A 23791-nucleotide genomic window follows, 5' to 3' on the forward strand; every position below is an offset into this window, starting at 1 on the left:
CCCTGTGTGGTAAGTGCTATTATAATACTAAGAAAAAGATAATGAGTTTTAGCCTAAGAATGTGCTTAAGGGAACCTGCAACTGAGGTATATGCCCTTGAATGGAATTGAACCTGCAACCCTTCAGTTAGTAAACAGTACAGTCAGGAATGGAACTGAGGTATTACAGGATAGTGAAGGGTTACTAAGTTAGGTTGTATGCCCCTGTAAGCACTCTCAGGTGAATATTTGTGTGCAAAATGTTTATTAGGGAGTGCTTTCAGAAACAACCTATTTCTGTGAAGGAGTTAGTATTGGGCAAAGAAAGAATTTACACTGTGTTGAATTTTCAACAGAGGCCTCAACCAATTCCATGGGGACCTCTGAAGCTGCAATGGCCCCTCGAGTGGCTCTGAATGGAGGCAGAGAGCCAAGTCTTGGGACCTCACATCAATCAGTCATTGAACGTGGGCTGCCCTAATCCATTCCTGTGGAACCATCAGAGGAAATACAGTTTTCCTATAGCTTTCATGAAATGCCCAACTTAAAGGAAAAGAAAGAAAGAGAATAGGTGATGAGCCACAAAACCTTCCCTGCTCTGGTTAGTTAATTGAAGAATTTATTATATTAGGATGGCCAATGCTAGCTGAACCTATATGCTAGATAATTTACATTCTATAAAGTCCTAATCCTAAAACCTTAGGATCAAGACACCATTCAAAATAAAAAGGATTAATGCTTCCTTTCTTTTCTTACTAACATGAGTATTTATATACCCACACAGACAGTATTCCAAATCACTATGAAGCTCTTCGCGTGTAAGATGCCTGCTTCTTCCGGCCAGCAGCAAAGAGAAGCCTACCATAGCTGAATCATAAATCCTACCTCACAGCCAGATGGGGCTGTTCTCTGACCACTGAGAACAGCTACCCCAAGGTCTGCAGCTCTTGCCATTGGGAATGTTTTCTTTCCTTCAGATTTCAAGCTAAGAGGATCATTTACATTTGTCTTATTTTAAACTAGCATATGTAGACAGGGAAGACAGTTCACTTAGCAAAAGATAAAACTGGGAGAAAAAAAATAATAATTATGCTACTCTGCATTGCTACCTCCTCTTATAATCAAATCTGCCTTTGCATATTGGTTTAATTAGGTAAATCTGATTATTAGGGTAGCAAAGTCCTATTTACAACAAGGATTGGCTTGGCATGACCATCATTCATAGATTTTGTTTGTTTTTAATCCTCACCTGATGATACTTTTTTCATTGAGAGAGAGAGAGAGAGAGAGAGAGAGAGAGAGAGAGAGAGAGAAACATCAACATGAGAGAGACACATTGGTAGCTTCTCGCATGCTCCCCTACCAGGGCTGAGGAACCTGCAACTGAGGTATATGCCCTTGACTGGAATTGACCTGCAACCCTTCAGATAGCAGGCCGACTCTCTAACCATTCAGCCACCGGCCCAGACCATCATTCATGTTTTAAGTGCTATAAAGACTAAACAAGCAATCTAAGGTCATAATATAAGCAACACTGTAAAACTGTTTGTTTTGTTCCAGCAGAAGATTTTAACCTACAACTTCTAATCACCCTATACCGTGGTGGGCAATGTCAAAAACACTTATTGCACAAGCAGGATCTGTGTTTCCTTTGCCACAGACAATAAATCTTTAGTGTCTTCTCCCGATACGCATCACTCCACGTGCTCTCAAGAGGCCCTGCATGTCTCTCTTGCCTTCCGCTTCCCTATCAAGGTCACTTTTGAGTGACAACACAACTTATGGTAAAAACATATAGTCATGCATCAGATTTATTATCTATGGTTAAGTGTCTTGTCAGTGGATATTATAAAACTCTAAAAAAGGCTGCATTCCGAAGAGAACATAATGTATACAGAAACTTAATATCACAAATATGTAATAGAATAAGCCCATTTAAAAACAGATTTATCTTCTCACCATTCATTACTGTTATAAAATGATACTTTATCCAGAATGTACATGTTTGAGAAATTAAATTTAGCTTTAGAGAAATCTCCTTTTTACTGAGTAATAATCTGGGAACTAAAGAAAATAAATTACTAGTTGACTGCATTCACTTTGGCTTGCAAAATCAAAGCATTATGCTCATATTTCTCAACAGATGAGAAAAGCTGTGGTAAAAATATGTAAAGTGGAAAAAACTTTTAAATCCTCATTGGCCTTTCACAACCAGGGTTAAATAATTACATTAAGACTGTTGAAGGCTCTATTGTATATGATAAAATAACTTCTCATGTAAGCCATATGCTAGTTGTATAACATAATTGAGAGAATGAGAAAATAGTCCCTTATATTATTTTTTCTGTTCTGTGATTCAGATAAAAGCCTCAGCTGAAAAATTTTGCTTCAAAAATAAAAAAAAGTTCAGAGAGGTTATATAACTTGCTCAAGGCCAATCAGCTGATGAATGCAAAAGATTATATTGAACTTGGATTTCTGACAATAAAGTTGGGGTAAACCACATAATGAATAGAAGGCATGTGTTATTCCAAATTTCAGGCATGACTTATTTTGTTTTCTTAAAGTGTCAAATTAAGATACACAGAAATTCAGTAGCACATTTTAGATTAACTCTCCTAAGTAAAATAAACCATAACAGAAGCCTATGAGTAGGGCCTTAAGCAAAACAAAGATAATACAAGTCTATTTAAAAAGTCACAATCTTCACTCTCTGGGACAGAGTTATTTCTAAACCCAGTTAACAGATATGCAACAACACTATGATGACTTAAAATCAAGGTGGAGGTTCCATTTTAATAATATAGCGAATCCCCTGTGTTTCTTTCCCTAAAACTAAATGAAAGAAAGAAGGAGAGAAGGGAAAGTCCTTGGGAGTCACTCAGATCTGTAAATTAAAATAAAGTGTTTAATATAGGCATAGTACCCTCCATACATGATTTATATCATTTGGATGTGGCCATCATCCTTTCCTCGAGTCAGCACTACTATTCCTTTCTCTGATTTCTACTTCAGCTCACCAGTATTTTTATCAGGACGAATAGAGACTCTAAATCCATTGACCATGCTTTATGTTCAGAAAATATTATCCCTTAATAAATGTCTGGCTATTATCTAAAAATGAAGGCGTCTAACCCTTTCAATATCAGCAATAAACTAAAATTGCTTCAATTTAGGTATAAAACGTATTTGAACATTGTGAGAAAAAAGGAAAGAGAGGACACAGGAACCCACCAACAGGCTGAGAACACAGGAACTAGCATGGGTTTGGTACATTATCACATGACATCTGCATGTCTGGGGTGACTAAGAGCTGTCTGTGAAATAGAGGATGACAGGTCATAATTATTCTAATGCAGTACATTGTACATTAAACAAGGATGGCTGGGATAAAGTGTCAAATGCAGGTCATTAATGATGACAAGGGCTGGATTCAGCTGCAGCAGCTGTCACCATCCCAGGTGGTGACCATACTGCCATAATCCTTACCTCTGTGGAGGTCTTCCTGAGAAAATGCAGGCCAATACACCCAGTTAAAATATATAAATAATTATTATTGTATAGAGAAATGCACTTAAAATCTCAGGGTCCGCCGATGCCCCAAGAATTTACTCCTTGGTAAACTGTATCTTTACAAGTCAGTAATTCCATTGTGATGTAAGTGAAGTTTTGGTGACATTAAATTCTGAGTTTAAATTCACCACTTACCAATTGTTTGACCTCTGTTAGTCTCCTCTGTGCATATAGTGATGCCTGTCATTTAAGTGGTTTACTAATAATTCCCATTAATTTCATTGTTTATACTCATGGGACTATAAATTACAACTAAAACCATACTAAACTGTGGTGCATTTTCTGTATATTTGTCCAATTAATTGTGAAACGTAAATTAAAGCAGAATTTAAGTGGCTAACTAAAATTTCCAATGAACTATTTAAAGCTCAAACTAAGTTAATACATTCACTCACCATCTACCTGCAGGACCCTGGCAACTTACCTGACCATTCTGAGCTTCAGTTTCCTTATCCATAAAATGGGGATCAAAGCCCTTTTCCGCAAGTTGTTTTGAGAATCAGACTAACATATGTAAGATAACTAGTACAATGCGTGGCACTTAGCTACTGCATTAGAGACTGTGTTGGCTTTTTATCATTAATGATGATGTAAATAATGATTGTAATGTATGCTGACTTCCATAGACTTATATTCTAAATTTTTTAGTTAAGTATATCCCTCAAGTTTTGACTTTCTATGCTGGCTGTCACAGTTTTTGTTCCTGACACTGTCCCAACATCACTATAGTTATTTAAGGAACATAGTTAGCTAAGGTATATAGTTATCTTTTAAGGTTAAGGTATTTGCTACATCCTTGTATTTACCAATAACAGGTTGCTATTTCCATCAACTTTGTAATGAAATATTTCTCACAGACATTTGAAATATTAATGGTCTAAGAATTTGTGATCAAAATAATAAATCAAATATTTTCTATTTATAAATAATATCTAAAAGATACTTTTATCCAATCGATCAAGATTAAGATAATTCTAATGTAAGAATAAAATTATGATCCGTCCATAGACCTTCAAGGCTTATGTTAAAAGCATTCAAAGGCCAAAACCGGTTTGGCTCAGTGGATAGAGCGTTGGCCTGCGGACTGAAAGGTCCCAGGTTCGATTCCGGTCAGGGGCATGTACCTAGGTTGTGGGCACATCCCCAGTAGGAGATGTGCAGGAGGCAGCTGATCGATGTTTCTGGCTCTCTATCTCTCTCCTTTCCTCTCTGTAAAAAAATCAATAAAATATATTTTTTAAAAAAAGTTAAAAGCATTCAAAGGCTAGAGGTCACCGCAAGTGTTACTTGTCATCCATAGCAAAAACAAACAAACACTTAATAAAAAGAGTATATTTAGCTGACTTACAAAGTGATTGATTTTCACTTAGCATTTGTCTACCATTGCTAGCCCAACTTGGAAAATCGATTCCAAAGTGGCCCAATGGGAGGACAGTTCCATGGAGCTATATGCACTTAATGATGGGAACACATTAGAACTCCACTGCTTATACTAGTATTAAATAAAAGAAACTTTGCTTTTAAATTCTACTGTAGTTGTGACACTAGGCAACAAGTTGCAACACATCAAAATGACAATGGACAATGGAAATAATCAAATATCACATTAATATCTTCTCTTTTGTTGAAAGAAGAAAAGCAAGTAGACGTCTTATAAAGACAAAACTGGCATAAAATTTAAATATTCTGTTCTCTTAAATCTGTATCCTCTTCATTTTCTTCCATATGCAGTATTTTCCATTTATTTTAAGCTACTGGTAGCCAAATATTTATTATGGATATTTTGTATATTTGTTATAACGTTCAAACATGTTCCAGAATATTGTGAGAAATATATGCTACCTTTTAATTCTTATAGTAACTTGTAAAATGTTTATATGTGTTTATTAATTATTAGTGGCCTCATGAAATGTCTAATTACTAAAAAAGTGTGAATTTAAACAGACTTGTAAACAATGAACTTAACTTTCTATCTACAAAAATTATTTTACTCATCAAAGATTATATTATTTTACTCATCAAAGATTATATTATTTTACTCATCAAAGATTATATTATTTTACTCATCAAAGATTACTGAAGCCTACCGGCTGAGAGGCCCAGTGCAAGGTCCTGGGGTTCTCCTAGTGAACATGACAGAAAAGGTTCTATCTTCACAGAGCTGGCCTGCTTGGAACTAGATGAAAATTGTGATTGCTAAAATTCAAAAGTATCTTGGTGATAATTACTTTCTCTATAAACAAATGAGAAAACTGAGGACCAAAGAGATGAGGAAATTTATGCTTGGTTTCAAGATGATCAATGATAGTATAGAGATGTCAAGTTTAATGACTCCAAATGTAGTGCATTTGTTACCAATATGCAACCGAGGACTTTGGGCATATCTGTAATTGTACCTTCTTCCCATAACTTACTTCCCAACTACCAGAATCATACTCCAGCCTAGAAAAGTACTTGTAATTCCTGGAATGTACAAGTTATATCATCCTTCTTATTCCTTCAAATCTGCTCTTCCTTCTGAGGCACAGAGTTAAAGAAAGGGTGGAAGTTTACAGTATAGCAAGGGGTTGAATTATGCTACTTTTAAGATGCAAATGAATTTTCTGTGGAACTTACTGCCATTTCTAAATATTGCCTTTTATGCCGAAACCGGTTTGGCTCAGTGGATAGAGCGTCGGCCTGCAGACTGAAAGGTCCCAGGTTCGATTCCGGTCAAGGGCATGTACCTTGGTTGCGGGCACATCCCCAGTAGGAGATGTGCAGGAGGCGGCTGATCGATGTTTCTCTCTCATTGATGTTTCTAACTCTCTATCTCTCTCCCTTCCTCTCTGTAAAAAATCAATAAAATATATTTTAAAAAAATAAATAAATATTGCCTTTTACTTTTATATGCATGTAGAATTAAATATATATAATATTAAATTAATATTAAGTATAAAATAAAATGTTATATATAACAGAGTAATATGCATATTTTCTGAAGACCTGCTGAAATGATTTATCGGTATATTGGTACAGACATAGACACAAAATTGATCATTTCATCACAGGAGAATCAAATTCAAAACTGAAATTTTAAAAGTACTTCTCTACCTGTATAATAGCCTTAATTCAATCAGTTATTGACTGAATGGGGAGCGGGAAAAGTGTCACACTGTAAAATGACAGCATTCACTGAACTGGGAATTTAAACAACTTGGGTTTAAATCTAGGCTCAGTTACTTTTTAGCAATGTAACCTTGGTAAGTTCACAAAACATCTCTGGGTCTCACATTCTTCATCTGCAAAATGGGAGGAATATCACACCTACTCTTAATACTGTTAAGAGTGGAACATCCCTAAATAATAGTAGGTACTCAATAACTGTTATCTGAATTTGAGTTCTAAATCTTTCCTATAAATTGCTCTTTCCTGAAATTATGAGTGCCTTTAACAAGTACAATGCTCTGCCCCCCATTAGACACATAAACAACCCCACATATACATGCATGCACACACATGTAAACACACACACATGCATCCGAGCTTGTTGTCTATCTAAAAATCTCTATGTAGCAAAAAGACGACCCCTGACAAATCAAGAAAATGTATCTGAAGCCATACATTTCTGACCTTAAAAAAAAGAAGAGGGGGCGAGGTGGGATTTCTACTGTGGAAAAAAATTACTTTATCCAAGAAATGACTTGACAACATGATATTCTACCAGACCTGCTACATCATAATTTTATGTGATTCTTTTTGTGACTCATGATGAGAGACTACATACAAAGATAAACACATTGATACAGGGCTAGGATATACAGGAAACCACATATTCTCTCCACTTCTGTCACAAATTTATTTGCAAACTTTCCAAGAGCCTAATTCTAATTTCACTTGATCATATTGTTGTCCAGCTCCAAAACTTTACTGTCTCAGTGACTATAAATTAAAATCTCAACTCTCAGCATCTGTAGACTTGATTTTTTTAGTCTCTCCAATACTCAGTTACTATGTAAAAAAATAAAGAGGTAGATAAGTAAAATAAATGAACACTATTTCATGCTTGTTCTATTTACATTTAAAGTTGACCATAAAAAGAACAAAAAATTACTGTAAAAATGAAATATATATATCTCAGAGCCAAATCTATAATTTTAAATTTGTAGACAATACTCTTCGAGCCACTGACTCTAACTTACTACTAAAATTCAGGTTACAGACATCAGATATAAGATATACATGTAAAAACTAAATTTTAAAATCAGTAAAATCTAAATTAATTTAGTATGCTGTATGTTTTCATTACAGACCTTTTTTTTTTTGTTTGTCCAAATGTATGGAGACTATGAGACAATCCTGAAATCATATTTCTGAAGTTTAAGCTTTCTCTGTTTTTAAAAGATTTCTCTATGAAGAATTACAAGACATTATTCCATAGCCAAAATGATTATAATTAATACAGTTAGATGCAATGGCACATTGAAAAGTATCTCAGAAAAATAACAGATTCAATGGTGAAAGGAGTTTAACCCCAAAAATACATGCATGGAATAGCTACCAGGTGAGAGATGGGAAAGGAGATTTTAAGAGGAGACTTCTTAGTCATTTCAAGGTTTCATTTGTTTAACTCCAAATGATTAGGGTTGCAGCAGTGAAATATGCAACCTTACACACATATAATTTGTAATTTATTTAAATAAACATTTCATTCTCCTGTCACCTGCATATTTTTCAGGGGAATAATATCTTTTCCCCATTTTTCATTCTTTCTCTTTGTTCTTTCCATCATTTCTCCTTTCTAGCTCTTGATTCTCCCTCTTCCTATTTCACATTTCCTCTTCAGTGAAGTATTTTGTATTCTGGTAAACATGATAGTAATATTACTCAGATTTACTGCTGTTGCTATGCCCAGGGATTTTATTTGGATTTATTGTTACTTGTCTATAATTCCTAACTGTTCCACAGTAACTGTTAAAGGTAAAGGCCCGAATATTAAGCCAGGGAAATCTTTGAAAGATGTAAATGAAAATATTTATGTAAAACACACACACACACACACACACACACACCTCCCTCCTAAATCTCTTATCTCATAATAGAGCATCTGATACCAAAGCATGAATGAACAGTATATTAAGGGCTTAACTTCAGTATTAATAACTCAGATTTAAAACTCTTGGCAATTAATTAAGATTAATGACAGAAGTCATCCCCTTCTCCCCAATGTAACACTTCCTCCCACCTCTTCTATGCCCCACTCCCTCCACCCTCCCAGCCTCCTTTCTGGCTGTAAAAACCCCATGTCCTGAAACTTTGATCCTGTTATCTGCTGCCTTTTGTATCCGAGATTAACGAAGTAGACATTAGCAAATTTACAACCAACAGCTCAGATAGCTGCCCTACTTTAAGTAGTTAATGAAAGAGGAACTGATCTAGTTAAGAGCATAAGACTAGTCTATAAATCTGGATTCAGAGGACAGGTAAAGCCATGCCACTCCTTGTGGAGAGTAGGAACTGAACTTAAGATTCAGTCCTCTTCTCACTGTTGAGAAGACCCAGCACTTCTATAAACTGGACTAAGCTGCTGCACAGAAAATGATTATGCAATAGGTTGACATTATAATGTATGATTTCACTGGGATAAATACAGATCTCACAAGAATTTCCATCACTGAAAATTCTTCTTCAATCGACTATGAAACAAATATTAAATCTGCCTTAGAAAAACAATGAAGGGGGAGACATCAACCAAAGGACTTGTATGCATGCATATAAGCATAACCAATGGATACAGACACTGGGGGGCGGAATAAGGGCATGGGGGGGGTGGTATGGAGGGACAATGGGGGGGATAAGGACATATTTGTAATACCTTAATCAGTAAAGGGGAAAAAAAAAGAATAAAGTAGTTGAGGCTTAAAAAAAGAAAAAAAATGAGAAGAATGCAACTGCAAGCAACAAAATAAACATATCCTGATAAAGGGAATTAAAAAGTATAAGCCTTAATCTACTCAGAATTCAACCTAAGGGGAAAGAATTGTGTCATGCATTTATAACTCTGAAAATTTTAAGATTTAATTATAAATTTAAAATTAATCATCATCCAAAAATGATAAATCATCACCCAATATAAATAACACTTTTATGCAGCAGCATCCTCAGCCATCCTATATAATAAAAGGCTAATATGCAAATCGACCAAATGGCGGAACAACCGGTTGCTATGATGCGCACTGAACACCAGGGGGCAGACACTAATGCAGGAGCTGCCCCCTGGTGGTCAGTGCACTCCCAGAGGGGGAGCGCTGCTCAGCCAGAAGCTGGGCTCACAGGCTGGCGAGTGCAGTGGCAGTGGTGGGAGCCTCTCCTGCCTCTGCAGCAGCACTAAGGATGTCCAACTGATGGCTTAGTTGGACCTGGGGGGTCAGGCCTAAGCCATCAGTTGGACATTTCCTGAGGGCTCCCGGACTGTGAGAGGACACAGGCCAGACTGAGAGCTCATGCCCCACCCCCCGAGTACATGAATTTCATGCCCCAGGCCTCTAGTATCATTATAAGAAATAATTCAAATTTGTCCACTTGAGAATTGCACTGACGTCTTAATTTTCTCAAGTAGCTTAGTTTCGGGGTAGAATCGTGAAGGTAAAATTATAAGTCCTGATAACAAAAACATTTAAATTCTACAAAGTTAAAATGATGTATCTCTAAAGAATCAGTAGAGTCTAATGCATATATTTATCAATAGTTCATTTTTATTCAATTATAATAAAATGAAGAGGGGCACTAATAGACACAATTCTTTTCATTGAATCAATATCTTGTGAACATTATAGGGAAATATTGTGACTTGTTGACGTAGGACATCATACTCTGAATTAGGAAGTTAAAGTCTTTACCCCACTCATTGAGTTGTGAGAACCATAAGGTCTGTTGGGCCTTAGCTTAGATGCATCAGGTGAAGGATAGAGAAAACAACAGAGAAAAGTTAAAATTTGAAAGCTATACATAGGGAATACGGTAGGTCCAGGTAAACACAGATAATGTTGTGACAATAGAATATCCAAGAGGAAAATTCATATAAGTTTACAGAGACATGCAAGCAAAATTCAGGAGAGAGGATAGATTTTCGAAAAATGACGTGCCTATTATGATAGCGAAACAGTGAAAATCTGTGTGCTCTCTAGAAAAGTAGGATGAGAAAAAAACATAAGATCAAGGGTTAAAACTTAGGAATCAACCAATGTTAAAAGGTAGGAAAAAGGGGATAAATGAGGGTCAGAGAAAGATAATCAGAGAGTAAATACTCATAACTATAGAACTTTTTATGCCATGTATATAAATGTGCTATTTAAATATTTATTAAAACACTAGAGGCCTGGTGTATCTGTACACCGGTGGGGTCCCTCGGCCTGGCCTGCAGGGATCAGGCCAAAACCAGCTCTCTGACATCCCCTTAGGGGTCCCGGATTGCGAAAGGACGGTTCTCGGGTGACACACTCTGGAATCGGGCTCCCTCCTCTGTGGTTCTGGGTGTGTCACCCAAGAACCGCAGCTGCCAAGTCACCACAGCTCAGCAGCTCCTGCATTGAGTGTCTGCCCCCTGGTGGTCAGTGTGCATCATAGCTACCGGTTGGAGTGTCTGCCCCCTGATGGTCATTGTGCTTCATAGCTACCGGACGGTCAGACAGTCAGCAGATTGGCCAGTTGCTTAGGCTTTTATATATATAGATGTCTTACATGTCTTACAAATTTTCTTACTAACTCTGTTAGGCAATTAAAATATTATGTGATATATGATGTATGTGTGTAATTGCAAACCCATAGAATCTTGTGTATAAGTGTGTGTGCACACTGTTCTCACTGGGGTTATTAATGTTAATTGAATGAAATATACTGAATTCACAATAAACTCTTTATTAAATCCTTAGTGTCAGGAAATGGCTTTAGTAGAAAAATTTATTGTAAAAAATAGTGCTTCATTTTTTAAAACACGTTAGAAATCTCTTATTTTGATTCAAACTAAAATTGCGTTTCATAATGGACAAGCAGGTTGATGATCAATTTCAACTAAGAAAAATCTTTACCTAAACTTATAAGTTAGTACATAAAATGTATATGATGAGACTAAATACAAATTATGTCTAGACCAGGACAGTAAAAGGCAATTCACTATCCAAGTTCTACTTACATTTTCTTTGAACAAATAAATTTTTTGGTAATTTAAGTATATCCTATTTTTCACATTAGGGAACCAAATTAAGTCAATACTTTTGCCAGCTAATATGCATAATTAAGAAATGGGTTTATTTAAGCTAAGAAGTTGTATGAAAAAGTACTCTAACAAGTTTGTTATTTTCCATTGAAACGGACATTAGTTGATGACATACACCCTGAGAAAAAAACATGTTCTATAGAAATATATACATATACTTATGTTCATCATATTATGCACACCCATATACAGATGTAGACATACATCTATCAGTCAGTGGGATTGTAATAACAATGGCATGTTCATGATATGGGTTATTTTAGTAAAAATTTAACTTTCAAATATGTATGATCCAAAGTTAATAATTACTTCTATTAATTTAAACAGGGTATTTAAGGTATTATAAGGATGCCAGAAAATGTAAAGACAAGAAATAATAAGAATGAAAGGTACTACTGGTAACATAAAGGACAGGAAGGTCTAGTGGTACTCTTTCCCAGTGATGAAACATCATAATTGGCCTAAAGAACCATATAAAACTTCAAATCTTACAGAAATGAAAGGTAAGCAATCACTTTATAGGTGTTTTTTTCATTGATATTTTTTCTCTACTATTTCATTTAAGTATACAAAAAAAGGGAAGGTATGCCAGGCCAGCGTGGCTCAGTGGTTGAGCATCAACCTATGAATGAGGAGGTCACGGGTCAATTCCCAGTCAGAGCATATGCCCGGGTTGTGGACTCGATCCCCAGTGTGGAATATGCAGGAGGCAGCCGATCAATGGTTTCCTTTCATCACTGATGTTACTATTTCTCTCTCCCTCCCCCTTCCTATGTGAAATCAATACAATATTTTTTTAAAAAAAGGAAAGGTATGAAAGTACTGTGGGCATTTTGTGTACAATTATACTGACTCATTCTAAAAGAAAGGGTTTCCTTACAGTCCCTAAAATCTATTATGACACAACATACAGGGTGGGGCAAAAGTAGTTCCAGTTGTTCTTATGGAAAATAATACAATAATGAATAAATAATAATATAAGAATAAACTGTTTTACGTACTCAAAACTGTAAACCTACTTTTGCCCCATTCTGTATTTAGATGGAACCTAAAAACTAAGTTCAAGAATGCAGTCATGAGCAGCAGCATCAAACCATTTGAGCGAAGATGTCAATCTTTCCGGTAACACAAGTGATTTACAGTTTGCAAATGTAATGGGGAGCTTAAAGGCGATGTAACATAACATCTCTGCTCTCAAGGTGTTCATTCAGTCTGAAGATGAAGTGATTAAGATTTCTGAGCACTGGGTGATCTGTAAGCATCAAGAAGTCAGAGTGGTCCTTGGGAGGGTTAGAAGGGTTGAAGAATCCACACTAAGGAGGGCAAGGCCAGTTTGATTTGAGCAGGAGAATTCAAGAGCAGGATGGTCAGAGGAGGGAACATAAATCTAGAGCGAGAGATGTAAACAGGAGAACCAGTCTGAGACCATGTGCCTCTGAGGTTATCAGTTACTCTGGTGCCTTTTCAACGAACCTGCCCTATGTTCAGATTTGTTTGGGTAGATTTTTAGAAATTGAAGACTAACATTGAGTTCTGTCAGAATGGACTGTTTTTTAAGCAGCTACCAGAAAATTAAATTAATTAAATTTTAATTTCAGAAAATTAAAATTGTATTTGCATAAATAACAAAAGTAATCTCAACAAAATAAATTTAGCTCAATTGGAAATTCACCATGCACTTATGTTGCTTATTTCACCACTAACTGGTGAACGCTTTCCTACACACTAGCATCTGTCCCCAGGCCACTGTTCCCTGGCCCCTCCCACTCCAAAGGATGCCTTTAGGCCAGTACCTGTCCTTCATCTCAAATGGTCATGCAGAGTTCCTCAGGTGAAGGAGCCTACATTTTCTTTTCTTTTCTTTTTAATATATTATTTTTATTGATTTCAGAGAGGAAGGGAGAGGGAGAGAGAGATAGAAACGTCAGTGATGAGAATCATCGATTCTCTGCCTCTTGCACGCCCCACACTGAGGATTGAGCCCACAACCCCAGCATGTGCCCTGACTGGGAATCAACTGTGATCTCCTGGTTCATAGGTCATGTTCAACCACTGAGCCACACGGGCTGGCCTACATTTTCTTAATGATAATAATTTACATTACTATAGAGTCTGTATTATCGTACTATACCCTGGGGTTTTACTTAACTGGCTATTTTAAACAATTCTTTATGTCATATATCTGTGTGTGAATAATTGTGAGTTTTGCCATATTCCCAGAGAAAATTACACAATTTTTTTTTTCTGGCTGAACCTAGATGGTAGAGGGGGAAACCCCCGCAGAAAAGAAAAATGCTGCCTTTACCAGTAACATGAAGTTCTTACTTTTGACTTAAAATCTTATTTTTAATATCCAAATATAGGCATGAAGCCTTTATAAAGAGGAAGAAAATTAAAGTCGAAGCAATTTTCCTAACTTCGCTTTACTAAAAGAGTGTACCGATAAGAAAAAATCAAATTATATTTCACCTCCATGTCATAAGAAGCCCCGTGATATAAGTTTAAAAACAAACAGTGGCCCCGCTGGCATGGCTCGGTGATGTTTCTATCTCTCTCTCCCTCTTTGAAATCAATAAAAATATGTTTAGAAAATAAATAAAAACAAACAGTGGGTGTACATCACGGGTGTTACTATTACTAGGAGCCTTCCAGGGCAGTATATACATTTACATCTGCTTCCTGGTGAATGAGGGATTGCGGCCTGAAGGTTAACATAACCTCAGGTTCAGCCAAGAAGCTCCGCGGGGATTTAACGGTTTGTGGAACAACTCCAAAACCGGTGCTGTGCTCTCCTCTTTCTTTGCCTTTCTGCTTCTCTAACTCTCCCTTTTCAAATTAAAAAAAAAAAAAAGAACGCGTGGTAATGCATCATTTATAAGTTACCTTGTTATTGCAGAAACAAAACACTGCTTTGAAAACCAAACAAACTCCTGCTGCGCACTCCCGCGCGTTTGATGGAGGCCCTTCAAAAGAGTCCCCGCTCGGTGGAGGTTGTTTATTGGAGTCTTCGATCGGTACCTGCTGTCCCCCTCACTCCCGGGAACCTTGGCGGCAGATGTTGCAGCGCTCGGTTGTCTCTGAAGCGGCGTTCTGTCCCGGTCTCCCCACCGCAATGGAGTCAACCCGCATTAGATCTCTGTATCTGTGCCTAAGGCAAGTTTGGGAGCGCAGCTGTGTCCACCCCTGCTCCTACCTTTGGTGTTTCGGGCCTCCAGGCAGCGGCTGAGACCAAAACGGTCCAGCCGCTCTCCGCCTCCTCCGCTGGCAATGCGGCCGCTCGCTGGCGGCTGGGGAGGCCGCCGCCGCCGCTGCAAACAGATGTCGGCGACAACCTGCAGGCTCACACCTGGCCGCGGCCCTGCCCTGGCGCCGGCGCTGAGACCTTCATGGCTCCGAGGGGGCGCGGCCCCAAAGCCCGCGGACGCACAGCCGCCTCGGCAGGAGCTGGCGGCGCTGAGAGGCAGCGGGAGCGAGGGACGCGGGGAGGGCTCGCGCCGCTTTGATACTTTATGCCTGAACTTCAATGACTTGATCAAGGACTTCAATTCAGCCGTGAATTCTGCAAATGAGCCTGGTGCGGCCTCCGCGTCATGAAAGGAGAGCATTTGACTTGCAGAATAAGTGTGCGTGACTCTGGGTTTAGTGCTACGTTCGCTGATTTGTTTATTAAACTGAACTCGCAGGAGGCAGAATCTGCGGTAAACAACTTATAAATAAATGACAAGATTGTTTTCCAAGGTAGGAAACGTGCCGCTGACGAGGCAGAGGTTCTGTTATATTGGAGCCATCAGCCACGGCCCGAAAACAATTGTGTTTTACTGTTTCTTAAACATCATAAGGTTTGTTCTTTTTCCTTTTTTAAGAAAAAAGACTATTCCTTCCTTTAAAAATTTGGAAATGGAAGCACTCTCGTTTGTTTCTGACAATATAAAACAAACTGCATTCAATTCCAACTAGAATATTTTTCCAAAAGCCTACCTAATTCCTATAACATACAAATTGCTTTATATTTACACTCACACACACACCCCTCCTACACCATTAAACAAATATTTCATAAGAAGTATATTCAGTAGTAAACATACACCAGCTTTTATGAGTACAGGAAAAGAACAAAATTATTTGCAAATGTTATTCACCAATTTATATGAAAAAAAATGCAATCAAAACAACTCCAACACTAACCTTCTCATTCAATGATTTCCCGGCTACCAAGAAAATCCAACACAAAGAGCCCTGCCACTGGGACATCTTGGTCCATGTTAGGCACTACCTCAATATTTGTTGAATGAACGAGACTAATGCATCCTTTCAAAAACCAAATATATCAACTTATCCAAACTCAAAGATCTCTTGTGTTCCCAACCTATTCTGGTTTTAACCTCCAACCTCCATACTTCCTAGTAATCCACAAATGATAGTATTCTTGGCTGCCTCAGAGACTTTGCTCGTGATGCTTCGTCAATGGAAATGCTCATTCTACCTAACTCCACCTGATGAAATCCTACCTTTTTTCAAAGGCATAAGGCCTATGTTTTTGAAAAAGCATCCAAAATTCCTCCAAAAGGAAGGTTTAATCTCTCTTACTGTATGCATTCAAGATCACATTCTGGAGTAAACATTATTTTTATATGTATGTCTCGGTTCCCAAACAAATTTCAGGTTTCTTAAGAGCAAAAGCTACAGCTTGTACACCACCCGCCCCTTGGTTAGTATTACCTGATGCCATTACTTGTACATATTTATAATAAAAATTATTTAATTAAATCAAAATTAGTAGGCATTTTGAAAGACTGAAAAATAAATTTTAATTATGGGAATTAAAAGAATATATAAAGTATTGGCAAGAGTGCTGAGAGCATTGTCTGTTTTTGCTGGCCAATACATCTTCAGTGTTAGCAATTCCCAACACTTACATTATTGAACAAATGAACTAATGTCTAACATGAGGAAGAGAAAGTCTAGTGTATTGAATGATAAGTAGGGTTGCTATATGTTGTTGCAGAAGCAGAACTCCAAATCATGCGTACATTTAAACAGAAGTACCATTAAATATAAGACCACTCTATTAACCACAGAAGTCTAGTAATGAAAAAGTCTGCTTCAAAAACTACCTCGTTCTCTCTACCTGTGGTACTAGCAAAGGGTAAGTGATCTGGGAATATTCCAGGAATATTTTCTCAAATTAGATTTCCTAAATGGTTGAACTCAGATATTTCTGAAATCACCCCCATCTCATAGAAGTAAAATCGTAAGATTTAGACATTTTTGTCTTTTAAATACCATGACAGAACCATACAACACTAAATATAACTTTAGCTTGGCACTGTAAAATAAATATGAATCTCATCACTTATTTATCCTTAAAAAAATAGCTTATTGCACCTGAATGAACCGAAGTCCTCTGAAGCTGAAGTGAATGATGTTCAGGATCGTGCTGACACATAATGAAAACATTGTTGTTACCACTAACAGTGGTGTGTTTCTCAACAAAACTCACTATTGTTACATATCAAAAGGTTTTAAACATTTTTTTCTACATTGATACAATAGCAAATAGTGCTAATATATTAAAGAAATTATAAAACTGGAGGAATTCTAGACAAATCTCCAAAAACAAAAAAGCTTCAATAGGCTTACTTGGTAGAGAAAATGCATACACATGTGTATGTGTATTTGTATATTTCTATACATATGTGTATGTGTGTATATATTTCTATAATGCTTTCAAAGACACTTTCATATATTTAAGAAATTAGATTCATCAACTGTTGGAGGCAGGGAAACAACATATTTATACTGAGAAATAGAGGCTCTGAGGCGTGTTCTCCAGTCTTCATTGCTAGGAGATGCTAGAGAAAGACTTCAATTCCTAACCTGGAGTCTGTGTCCCATTGGGTGAAACCTCAGAACATGATGTCGTCCAAGTCAAAGGCTGCCGCAAAGAGTGTGCTCATTAAAGCAAGTGTACAATGGGCCACAATTTTTTTATGTATTACTTGAAAAGGGATTTATTAAACTGCATCTTGAAGATGTATTCTAACAACAGATAATTTATTAAGCACCATATATAATAGGAGATGATAAATCCTTCCTGAAATGTACTGAGGGCTTTAAATTCTTTTTGATTATTATTATTTCACTTTCATTATACAGACCCACGCAGTCAGCTCCTTCCCAACACATCCTCGCATACAAACCTCATCTCCTTCCTGAGGTCGCATCAAGGAAACCCGGTCGTACTGCCGCCGCAGCAAAGCCCAGAGCGCGTCCAGCCGACCCTAAAGGGAACATATTTGTAAATTCCTAAGGAACACACGCAACCTCTATTGGCTGAATACATGAGTTAAAATGAAGGTGGTACAGCCTAATCTCTACTCTCACTTTTTTCATAAATTAAAATAAAGAATAAGTAAGTAAGAAGAAGAGGAGGTCCTTGTTGCTGAGAACATATTCAGTTGCTATAATGCAGACTGCATGTCTGCTATGTGATGGACCAGGGTCCTCCTTCAGAGACTTGGGTGGGGAGGACAAAAAGAGTTACAGTTTCTCTGGGAAATTTCAGTTAAATTACACAAAACTTGGGCAATACCTTAATTGGTGTGTACCACTTTGTCTGAGGAGGCTGGTACGAGGGTCTGGGTCGAGGTGGCCTCGGCCGGATGGGTTCCTCTGTTTCTTCAGGGATTGTCACCACAGCATTTTTGGCTTTCTCTAGCCTTGCACCTTCCTCAGTAGATCCTTTATCACCCCAGCGAACCTTTCAAACAAAGGGGAAAACATTATCTCAGACATACAGTGTCTTGGAAAAATAAGTTCTGATTTAACCAACGGTCCTTCAGTTCACCACCTCAGAGTAAAAAGAAGATGCATAGTAGACTAACTCTAAATTTCTCCTCTTCTGAGATTTAATAGGTTTACCACCATTACTTATGGTCTTAACATGAAGATCCCAGAAAATATAAAAATAAAAGGCCCTTTGTATAAATCTAGAGTTAATTAAAATTTGAAGCAACCATTTTTCCATTGTTTCAAATAAGGAATTAACAGGTAGTTCATAATGCATGATAGTATGTAATCCTATTCTTTAATCAGATAGAGTCCTCTTCCAGCTAAACACATACCCATATATACTGATGGCACTGAGGGAAATAGACGATAATAATGATAATTACAATTTATTGAATGCTTACTATGTGCCCATCTGCATTTAATTTATATACAAATGCAATGAGATACTGTATTTTGCCTTCCAGATGAGGGAACTGAGACCCAGAGAGGTTCAGTGACATACCCAAAGCCATCCAGCTAGTAAGTAGCAGGGCAGAGATTTGAATGCAGATAGTCTGAAATAGGTTATTAAGTTTCAAATAGGTTTGAATTTTATAAATGTATTTTACACAAAGGAGTTCATTGTTCCTTCCAAACTTTTCATAAAGTTTGATTGAGGCAAAATGTATGATTTAAACATTTATTCTTCAGAAGTAAAATAACTATATATGTTTTTTTCCTTACTTTTGTAAAGCCTGATTTTATAAAGTAACTTTCAGTCTTTAGTTCCTGTTCTCATCTGAGTATGGTTACTTGATATAACAGTTTTTCATTGAGGAAGACAAATTTTGAAGAAAAAAAAACTCGGTTATGGAAAGAAAATTTCAGAAACACCAGGGATTTCCACAAATTTTAGGGAATTTTGTTCTTTGAAAATTCTGGACATTGAAAAACCACAGGGTCAACTGATTGTTTTCTCTGTTTTAAAATGAACAAGAAATAAGAGCTAAATCTGAGTGTGTGAGCATGTGAACAAGATGCAGCCCCTAGAAAAGGCTTCATCCAACCAAGAGCAGTGGAGAAGTCCAAAGCCAAGGGCATTACCAAAGATGACAGAGGTAACATAAATGAAGCTCTAGAAAGAAGTAGGAAGGCCTGTCCAGGGCACACTGATTCAGCAGAGTTAAGTGATTTCTACAAAGAAAAAACTGTTAAATCCATTTTAAAGCATTTTAATGACCTTAGTGGGTGGGAATACAGATAATCCCTATTTATAGAAAGAACTATTCCCCGCTTTTTGGTAAGGCTTCCTTAGATGTTTTTAGCCTTTTTTTTTTTCACTACAGTTTTAGAATAGGCTTTCAATTTCAATTGGGCCCTATTGACTCATCAAAATGTATCTGTATCTCTCAGTGTGATCAGTGGTACTAGAATGTTCTTTATGAGGGTGTTAAATTGCTTTAAACACCATTAAACCTTTAGAACTAGATAGCTGGCTCTCCTTCCAGAGAAGTGACCTTCTCTTTCAAATCACAGCACCTTCACCTAGATAAACTAAGACTTCTAAAATCTTTAGATACAGCTAAATTGAACTACAAAACCCTAACATCAGGACACATATCCTTGCAGCTGTAAAGTCTCAATTTTAAGGGGAAAAACAAAAAATGGAAAAAGATGCACAGTAAAGTAAACATATAAATATTATAACTCTAAAAGTAATTCAGAATAGAAGTATAAGAAGATACATTTTAGACCCATTTAGAAATGATAGATTTTAACATATACAGCTCTTCAGCCTAACCTTCACAGCTGGTATCGCAAAGTTCATGGTAATCATCTTTTCCCTCCAAGTTTCACTGAAAAACCAATCTCAGATAAAGAACCCAAAGCTGGTTAAACTAGAGTTCTGACCCAAGGTGGCATTTCCAGGAACTCAACTATCAAGACACTACACGTATGAAATATGGTTGCTGAGTTCTAAAGGAAATTCGTTATGTAAATCTACTAGTGTTAGTTCATGAAGTAGCTGTTTTGTCATCACCATCAGACAAACAACATAACAAACGATCTCACATCATCTCAAAGTCTAACTTTATAGTTTTCCTAAAACTCTTAAAAGCAGTTAAATATGTACACAAGTATATGTATACATTTTAATATTTTAGCTTGACCACATTGAGATGGTCACAAAGGATAAAAGAATAACAAGACTAAATCACCAAAGGGAGACTTAGCAGAGTTCATATACATGGATATTTTTTTTGGGGGGTAGGGGTGGGGGGAGAAGTAAGCGCAAGCTAGATAATTAAGTTCTTCCAACTCTGCTTGACTTTCATGATAAACAATAATATTCCATAATTTTCAGAGCATATTTGGATGACTAGAAGGTTATATTATAAAGGAGCAATTTCAGAACCAAGAAAAGAAACAAAAGCAGTTTCACGCTGAATTGGCAGAAATACACATTTGAAGTCATTAGGTATTGTGGATCAGCTGTGCTAACAGCTGTTATTAACATCAGCTCAATTCCAGTTTTCTGCAAATTTCCATTACCATAGTTCTAACTAAAATCCCTATACCAGCTTAAAATAGCATTAGTTATGAAGATTTGTTCTGTAATTCAGATGTGGTCATAATTTCTAGAATTCCTTTTACTTTCCCCAGTTCCATGTATTTTTTCAAAGAAAATGCTTTCCAGGTTTGAATAGGCAAAATTTTAAAGCAGATTATGTGTTCTGTTTTCCCTCTCCAAGTTTAAGTAAGTTCATGTTTGAGAAAGTTTAATGATGTTTAACGATCACTTCAATTTTTATTGTGTATTTTTAGGTATTGCATTTCCCCTTTGTAATGTCCACATTTAATTTTTCATTTTTTGTCATTCTCATTCCCATTTCCATCTTATTGATGGACTACACCATAAAATGTAGCCAGAATTATCTAAAGCTAAAGTGGACCTCAATTATTAAAAGTGGGTGAGTCCTTGTCATAATGTTTTTCTCAACTGAATAGAAACAGGCAATATAATTTCACATGTTAAGAGAATAATGCTTAAAACTTAAAGTACAAGTTATTAAAAAATGTGTGTGAATCCTTGGCTTTCTTGAGCATAAACCAATAATATACCCTTTAACTTAGGACCTATTCAGCTCATGCCTATGCTTTTCTTTAGAAAGAGATCTCAATCTTTGGGACACTGAAATATTGAACTAGCAAAAATCTGGCATAATTCCTAGAGTTTTAACAAGAACATTATTTACTCATCTAAAATATACTAATATATTACATACTAACACATCCGTATCTTGTTGTCATGTGGTTTTTTACAAGTGTAGATTTCAAAATGGACTTAAATTTATTGTTCTGAATACAGGATTGGGCAAAAGTAGATTTATAGTTGTTTGTATAGAAAATAATACAATAACTAGTAAATAATAATACAATAATAAACTATTTCACATACTCAGAACTATAAACCTACTTTTACCTCACCCTTATGAGTTCAATGTCAAATAAATAAGGAAAAAATGGAGAAATATACAGCACAAATTGAAAATCACTCCATGCAGAGAAAACTATTCTAACATTTTGTGGTATATCCTGTCAAAACTTTTTTTCCCTTTGCAAACATCTTTTTATGTTTGCAATGTTTTGCAAAACATTCATTTTGAAATGAGGCTAACTAAGCTAAAAATAAGTTGTGATATCATATATAGATATCCAAATGTAACACTTTTATTTACAAGTGCATTTTCTATATACAAAGGAATATCTAATCCACTCTTTCCCACCCCTCCAAGGCTAGAACGGAATAGCAAAGTCAGGCTGAAGGAAAATGACCTTCCTTCTGCATCAAGCAACAAGAGCTAGCCCAGTTATGGTCTTCATACTACCTGATATTCCCAATTACCCACAGGCAAACACAGATGCAATCTTCTCTCCAAAAGACAAACTTAATAGATTTTAGCACTTGCCTTTTCCATGGCTTATTGGCAATGAGGTACTTGTCTCAGAAGATATTTCAACAATACAGTGGCAAGCTTTTATGGATAATGTGCATTATTTTAACATGTAATATGCTCAAGAACGTGACAATCACTATCAGATGACTTGAATAACCATTTTGATAATGACAACCATGTTAAGTAGGCCTAAGCTTTCTTTGAAAACTACTGAAATTTATTCTAAAAAGAGGAAACTTTTATTGGGAATCTGAAATTTATTGAAGTGTTTAAAAAAGAAAATTGCAACAGTTTCGAGGTTGCTAGTTAGCTAATTGACTTCTGCTGGCAGTGATGGGACAAAGCAGATATGACAGAAGACATGTGCCATGACTGCACAACATAAAAAAATTCCTTATCAAGAAGTAAAATTAAAGGAGAAAAATGTCAAGATCTGTGTTTAATAATGAAGGCAATATATCAATGAAAAATTCTTTCAATTCTCGTTGGGGTGAGATGCTGGCATATTTGAACTAGTGAAGGGCTCAGTGCCGGCAATGATTGCATATTATTAATTAACTAGAGGCCCGGTGCATGAAATTCATGTACTGGGGAGGGGGCACTCAACCCAGCCTGTGCCCTAATAAGCCAGTAATCAGACATCCCTCTCGCAATCCAGGACCTCTTGCTCCTTACCACCCACCTGCAGCGTAGGCGGGAGGGAGAGGCTTCCACCACTGCAACTGCTCTCGCCAGCCGTGAGCCCAGCTTCTGGCTGAGTGGCGCTCCCACAGTGGGAGAGCACTAACCACCAGGGGGCAGCTCCTGCATTGAGCATCTGCCCCCTGGTGGTTAGTACATGTCATAGCAACCGGTCATTCCGCCAGTTGCTCCACTGTTTGGTTGATTTGCATATTAGGGTTTTATTATATAAGACTAGAGGCCCGGTGCACAAAAATTTGTGCACTCGGGGGGGAGAGGGGGTCCCTCAGCCCGTCCTGTGCCCTCTAGCAGTCTGGGACCCCTCAGGAGATAATGACCTGCTGGCTTAGGCCTGCTCCTGGTGGCAGAGGGCAGGCGCAATCCCTAGGTGCAGCCCCTGATCGGGCTCAGAGCAGAGCCGATTGGGGAGTTGGGGCGCCGCCCCCTGTCATGCACAGAGCAGGGCGGATCAGGAGGTTGTGATGCCACCCCTAGTCACGCTCAGGGTAGGGCGATTGGGGGGTTGGGGCACCGCCCCCCTGTCACACTCAAGGCAGGGTCGATGGGGGAGGTTG

At 37.2% G+C, this 23791-nt stretch overlaps 1 protein-coding gene across 1 annotated transcript in view; it reads right to left on the bottom strand.

Annotated features, from left to right (window-relative positions):
* The window catches only part of ANTXR2 (anthrax toxin receptor 2), a 135092-nt gene that overhangs the window by 37272 nt on the left and 74029 nt on the right, over positions 1-23791 (bottom strand). Inside the window, exons 15-16 of the mRNA XM_006084525.3 lie at positions 18398-18565; positions 18006-18086 (exon numbers count right to left, since the gene is read on the bottom strand). Coding sequence (XP_006084587.1) covers positions 18006-18086; positions 18398-18565 — 249 coding nt within the window. The remainder of the gene's footprint in view (positions 1-18005; positions 18087-18397; positions 18566-23791) is intronic.

The sequence above is a fragment of the Myotis lucifugus genome, unplaced genomic scaffold, assembly GCF_000147115.1.
Source record: "Myotis lucifugus unplaced genomic scaffold, Myoluc2.0 scaffold_12, whole genome shotgun sequence".
Taxonomy (NCBI): domain Eukaryota; kingdom Metazoa; phylum Chordata; class Mammalia; order Chiroptera; family Vespertilionidae; genus Myotis; species Myotis lucifugus.